Genomic DNA, 6,619 nt, shown 5'->3' on the forward strand with positions numbered 1-6,619 from the left:
AGATGGATTGGCAAAGTGGCAGCAACAATGGGCTCAAGTGTGGCAACAATTGTGAGGTTGGCCAAGGACCAGGCAGTGTTTTGTTTTGCTGTGCACAGGGTTGCTAGAGGTCGGTACTTACTCAATGGCACCTAATAACAACAAGGTTCCAGTTCATAGATACCTGGGTTTATTCCAAACAAAATGGGTTTAAACATGTCTATGTGATCAGTGGATGGCTATAGACAGGTTCTTTCACAAATACACTTGTTTAGCCTTATTATGCCTTCAAAAAAAGAATACTTTTTGTGCCATGGAAAAAATGATTTTGAGGTAAGGACTAATATAAAAATTTTAACAGAATTAAAGTAGACATCTTCCAAAATCAATGAAGCTTTACAACAAGTTTACAGGAAAGAGACTCTACATAAAACAACAGTTTTTAAATGGATCAAGTTGATCCACTTCAAAGATGTAGAGATAATACCATCAATTTCAACAAATGAATAAATGACGCTTGAAGTCCAGAAACTGGTGGAAAAAGACTGTAGAATTACCAATGATGCAATAGCAACTGAAGTTGGGATCTCACATTGTTCAACATTTTCAATTTTAAGAGAACATCTTGGCCTCAGAAGCTTTCAGCTCAGTGGGTGTTACATGAAGATCAGTTAGCTCAAAGAGCTGATCTATCCATTAGTTTTTTTTAAGCAAGATGGAAGATAATGAAGACAATTTTACGAAATGAATTGTAACTGGAGGTGAGTGCGTTTTGTATTTACCAATATGATCCAGAGAGCAAGATCCAATCAAAACAGTGGCTTCCAAGGGGATCCTTTGGGCCAGGTGAATTCAAGGCAGAGATATCAATTCAGACGGTTACTGTTAAGTGCAGACTCATAACGGCCCTGGATAGGTTTTCCAAGGAATGACTGATGGGTTTAAACCACCAAATTTGTGGTTAGCAGGCCTGTACTTATCCAACAGTGCCACACAAGAACTGTTTTTCAGAATTCCAAAGGGATAACCTTTTTTTTTTTTTAAGTGAAAGTCCTTTATTCATACATTTACCAGAGTAACATTGTTTTAGTAATTTGGTCTTTTCTTCCAGATTGCCTGCAAACAAGTATGTTAACACAAGAAAGGGTACCAAGAGGATTCTTTTTTTTTTAAATTCATACACCAAGGAATCAATACATCTTTCACAGTCAATATGCTGATGTGTGTCCAGAGTTGGTTCCGACTGGTAACAACCCTGTATAGGGTTTCTGATGCTGTAAACCTTTACAGGAGCAGAAAGTCTCATCTTTCTCCCACAGAGTGACTGGTGGATTTGAAACGCTACCTTGAGGTTAGCAATCCAACATGTAACCCACTACACTGCCAGGACTCCTAAATTTTATTTTATTTTTTAAGTTTTTATTGTGAATTGAGTGGTAATTCACATAGGAGAGCATCTGTTTTACACTCATCATTTCATTGCAATGATTACAATCTCCTCCATGCATCATCATTCAACAGTATTTACTTCTATTCCCTCTGGGGTTTGTTTTTTTTTGGGGGGTGGGGGTGGGGGGAGATGTACATAAAAACATTCAGGAATAGATAATCATTTAAATAACCAAAGGGCACATTCTGCAAGCCTGCCTCCTGGCTGCGAGTACACAGTCTCTCTCTTTCCATGAATCTTGAGTCCTCAGCTGCTCTCTCTCTCTCCATGTCCTCATCTCTGCCTCCATCTCTGGTGTCACTGTTTCTTTTGATAGGGTCCCACATTTTGCTCATGCTCTTCTCCCTTGATGGTCCTAGGGTCCTCCATTCCTGAGTTGTAAGATTAACTACTCCCCTCCTTTTTGTTACAAAATTCTGCCTTTACAGTTGTGGCAGTCGCAATTAAACAGTTATTCACTACTGAATCATAAGAATCTTATTCCCATCTCCTTTCACTAGACCCATCTAGACAAGATGAAACCTATTCAGTGGGGATTCTACCTTCCCCTGCACACTCTGAAACTAAACTCCCTCTTAAGATCTTGTAAGCCAGTCACTTCAGGCCTTTATAGTTCCCTCATTTTAGGTAGCCAATGTCTAAGTTACCCATCCCTAACAACCCTGTATACAGAGGGGATAGCATTGATACTTGATGTGAAGACTCCTTCCCTCTCAGTTGGTATTCTGAGCTACTACATCCATGGGTATAGGTTAAGTTAATCAAATTTTAGCAATTTATCCTCATTTTCTTTATCAAAAATTGTCTTTTATCTTCCTCTAGTAGAGTTCTGATCATCAAGCCATTAAGGCTAGGTCATATGGGTATGATGTACAAGTTTGGATGTTCTTGTGTATCCCTCACTTCATATTAGCTGGACACTTCACTCTTAGCTCTAGCCCTCTGTGGCTATGTGCTTTGTCCATGGGCTCAGGAGTCCCCAGGTCTTACCACACTTCAGACCAACCATCCCTCTCATCTCCAGGCTGATGGGAGTCTATGTAAACGTGGCCAAACTTGGTCCGTATCTTCATTGCTGCCTTTCCCTCCTCTTCCACTCACCAGTAGACCAACGTGGTCACCAGCAATCTCACATGCCTGCTCATGTGTTCCCTTTGAGTTTCAGTCTTGGAGGGGGGTTTTACCTGAAGGGACTTGATTGCTTGCCTTGATGGTTCCCCAGAGAACAACTTGCTTGTTCTTATAGTAGCCAATCAGAATGCCATTTGTGTTTTGGAATTTTCCTGCTGGTCTTTCTTTCAAGAAGTATCTTCTGTTCTTCTACGTGTTCCAGGCTGGTCTGCTTGTCCTTTCAACTAGGAATGTCCCACCTCAGAAGGTTCTGGATGGAGCTCAGGATTCCACCTAAGGTCCTATACACTACAAAGGCTCCACAAGAAGCCTATTTCACTGGGCAAGTTCTAGAACCCCCAATGGGGTAATCTTGATAGATTTTCTTTGGGAGCTAATTAGGAAGAAATTTTAAGAAAATGGAAAAGCATGGTGAGAAAAAGGAACAAGAAAGTTGCACCAAGGAATTTTTTTCCATCACAACAATATACTTGTTCATTCTTCAAAGGTAGTAAGAGAATTTCGAGGGAAATCTTACTCCATCCACTGTATTTGCCCTGATCTTTCCCCTTCAGACTTTTTTTCAATTGCCCAAACTCAAAATATTTGGAAGGAACACAATGTCAGTCTCTTGAAGATATCAAAACTGCCATTCTGACATGGTGTAAATCAAAAAGCAGATTTCTCTTTGGTGGTTTTTGCTGTTAAGTTGCCAGAGAGTCAGTTCTGATTCATAGCAACTCTGAATAGGGTTTCCAAGGAGGAGCTGGGTTTGAACCGCCAACCTTGTGATTAACAGTCCAGTACTGATCCTGAGCGTCACAGCAAAATTTGAAGGGAAGGGTTGTTCTTGGAAACACCACCTCGAGAAATGTATAAACCTAGATGGAGGATATGTTGACAAACAGTAGTTTCACAATTAGACAGTTTGTTTAATAAAGGTTTCTATGATTTCATAGCAATACTTTTAAAATTACCTCATATGTGATGGGGCTTTAGAAATTTGTGGAAAATTTATAGTATCTTTTAATCCCATTTCTGAAACCTCCCTCATGTGTCTGTATATGTCTAGATGAGTATTGCTATTGTTGTTAGCAATCTTATGCACAGCAGAATGAAACACTGCCTGATCCTGGGTCAACCTCACTACTGTTGCCATGCTTGAGTCCATTGATGCTGCCACTTGGCCAATCCATCTCGTTGGTGGTCTTCCTGTTTTTTCTGATCCTCTACCTTACCAAACATGATATTCTTCTACAGCAACTGCTCCCTCCTGACAATATGTCCAAAGAATGAGAGACGAAGTTTAGACATCTTGGACTCTAAGGAGCATTCTGGCTGTACTTCTTCTAAAATAGATCTATTCGTTCTTTTGGCAGCCCATGGCACTTTCATTATTCTCCTCCAACACCATAACTCAATGACATCAATTCTACGGTCTTCCTTATTCACTGTCCAGCTTTCTCATGCATATGAGGTTATTGAAAACACCATGGCTTGGGTCAGGTGCACCTTAGTCCTCAAGCTGACATCTTTGCTTTTCAACACTTTAAAAAGGTCTTGTGCAGCAGATTTGCCTAGTATGGAGGAAGTGAAATGTGTAGGGGAATATACTGTGGCACTGATAAGATCAAAGGTGCTATTTAAAATATGAAAAAAACATTTAACATAATAAAGTTATCAATATCTTACTAATAAGCAATATCATGACAAACAGAGAAAAGATTGAAGTTGTCAAGGATTTCATTTTACTTGAATCCAGAATGGAGATCCATGGAAGCAGCACTCAAGATGTGTTGCACTGGACAAATTTGTTACAAAAGATCTCCATCAAGTATGAAAAAGAAGTCACTTTGAGGTGCATCTTATACGAGCCATGGCATTTTCAATCTCCTCAAAGGCAGGCAAAAGCTGAACAATGAATAAAGAAGACTGAAGAAGTAATGCTTTCAATTATGGTGGTAACAAAGAATATTGAATACATCATGGACTGCCAAAAGAATGAACAAATCTGTAGCTGGAAAAAAATACAGCCAGAGTGCCCCTTAGAAGTGAGGGTGGCGAAACTTTTTTTCCAGTATTTCGGACATATCATGAGGAGGAACCAGTCCCTGGAGAAGGACACCATGTGTAGTACAATGGAGGGTAGGAAGAAAAAAAGGAGATGGTTTGACACGTGGCTGCAACAATGGGCTCAAACATAAGAGCAATTGTGAGAATGGCACAGAAGATGGGCTGTGTTTCATTCTGCAGTACACAGGGGTACTATGAGTTCAAACTAACTCCACAACACCTATCAACCATAATAATACGTTATTAAAAGTAATGAACCAAGGTTCATACATCATAAAAATAAAAAATAGATGTGCTAATTTAAAAACAATTATCTTAAAGTAAAAAACAGAGGAGTCCTGGTGTGGTACTACAGAATAAACACTTTTAACTGCTAACTACAAACAATGTCAGCAGTTCAAACCCAACAGGAGCTCTGAGGGAGAAAGATGATACTTTGTTCCAGTAAAAATGTACAGCCTCTAAAACTCTTTAAGGGGTCACTATGAGTCCAAGTTGAGTGAAAGTAGAAAACCGTTTATAAAGGAGTGAAGTAGGGTACACAGACCGCTTAGAAAGCCATTTTGGTTTTACACAGGTGAGAAATTAGGTGACTTTCATGAAAACTGGTGTGGCGTTGTGTGATAGTGCTCTGGACCGCAAGGTCAGTGGTTCAAATTCACCAGTGCTCCTTGGAAACCCTATACCAGGTCACTATGAGTCAGAACCGACTTGAAGGCACTTAACAACAACAAAGTAACTACAGTCTCCTGTCAAGTTCTTCTTCTAAAATGGTCCCCAGCCAGTCCTTACATCTCCGTCTTCCTCCCTCCATTGCTCTGTACATTTGCCACAGCACACTACCAGGCGCTCTCTCCTGAAACAACATGTATGGTTCCTCATGACCTACAGAATCAAACCTAAATTCCTTACCCCTGTATTCAAGGTGCGACATACTGTGGGACTCCAGGCTCCCTCTTCAAACTTTATAGTCTAACTAAATATAAGCTTTCCTTGCTTATCCGGTAACACAGTGCTGGCCCCGTATGCTCAAATCAATTCAATGTTCACAGAACACACAGACAGATACCTGCCTCAGGCTCTTTTCACTAGCTGTTTTGTCTGCCTTGACATACATCTGCATAAGTCACTCACTCTCTTACCTTCTCCAAGACTTTGTTCCAACTGTACTTTCTCAGTGATTCCCTGATCACGGAATTTCAAAGTGTACATCTAAACTCTTGGTCTTCCCAGCCCCGTTTTTAACCCTTGCACTTTTTAAACACAGTTTCATTTATATCCTTATGTTTATCGTCTGATTTCTCATACTAGAACTTAAGTTCAACTAGGACAGGAATTTTATCTGTTCAGTGAAATATCCCCATCCCTAACGCTCAAAGTACACAAACCATATCTTTTACTTCCCCACTTTGGGGCTGAATCACGGCAGATCCCTAAAGTTCTAATGCAACCCAAAACTACAGTAAATGTATCACAAACTCCAACCCTAAGTGTCCTCTGCCCATCACGTGTCCCAAAGATTTCCTTCCTCCTCAGGGGTCGCTCACGTGACCCCCTCCGGCTCCCTCTCCCCTACCCCGGCCCCACGTGTCCCCGGACAGTGCCGGCGGCGCTCACCATCTGGATCCTTTTCGCGGTAGCACTGGTAATTACATTCCACCTCCATGTTCTCCAGAAAAGATTTCACCTGCTCTTCGTCCTGGAAGTCCACTAACCCGGCCATGGCTGCTGCTTGCCTAGTCTGGGTCACTAAGCCGCTCCGCTCGAGCGTCGCCTCCGCACACCCGCCCCAAGGTCACGTGAGCCAACGAAAGGAGGCGGGGCTTGGGAAGGTCGCGACGCAAGGTCTGCGTTTTCCCGGTGGTTGCTAGAGGCCGCACTGTGGAATCTGGGTTTCCCATCAGTCCTCGCGTTGTTAAAGTCTGATCGTCCGTCTCTTCCTATGCTAATACCATTTTTGTAAAAATGGTGGCAGTGCTTTTACAGTAATGTATGATGTCTGCTCTC

The 6,619-nt window shown here is 41.4% G+C and overlaps 1 protein-coding gene across 1 annotated transcript in view; it reads right to left on the reverse strand.

Annotated features, from left to right (window-relative positions):
* LOC102814921 (sel1 repeat-containing protein 1-like) overlaps positions 1 to 6,335 on the reverse strand; it is a 16,973-nt gene extending 10,638 nt beyond the window's left edge. Inside the window, exon 1 of the mRNA XM_006839777.1 lies at positions 6,230 to 6,335. Coding sequence (XP_006839840.1) covers positions 6,230 to 6,335 — 106 coding nt within the window. The remainder of the gene's footprint in view (positions 1 to 6,229) is intronic.
* Between the last annotated feature and the right edge of the window lie 284 nt (positions 6,336 to 6,619).

This window comes from Chrysochloris asiatica, unplaced genomic scaffold (genome assembly GCF_000296735.1).
Source record: "Chrysochloris asiatica unplaced genomic scaffold, ChrAsi1.0 scaffold00026, whole genome shotgun sequence".
In the NCBI taxonomy this organism is placed as follows: Eukaryota; Metazoa; Chordata; class Mammalia; order Afrosoricida; family Chrysochloridae; genus Chrysochloris; species Chrysochloris asiatica.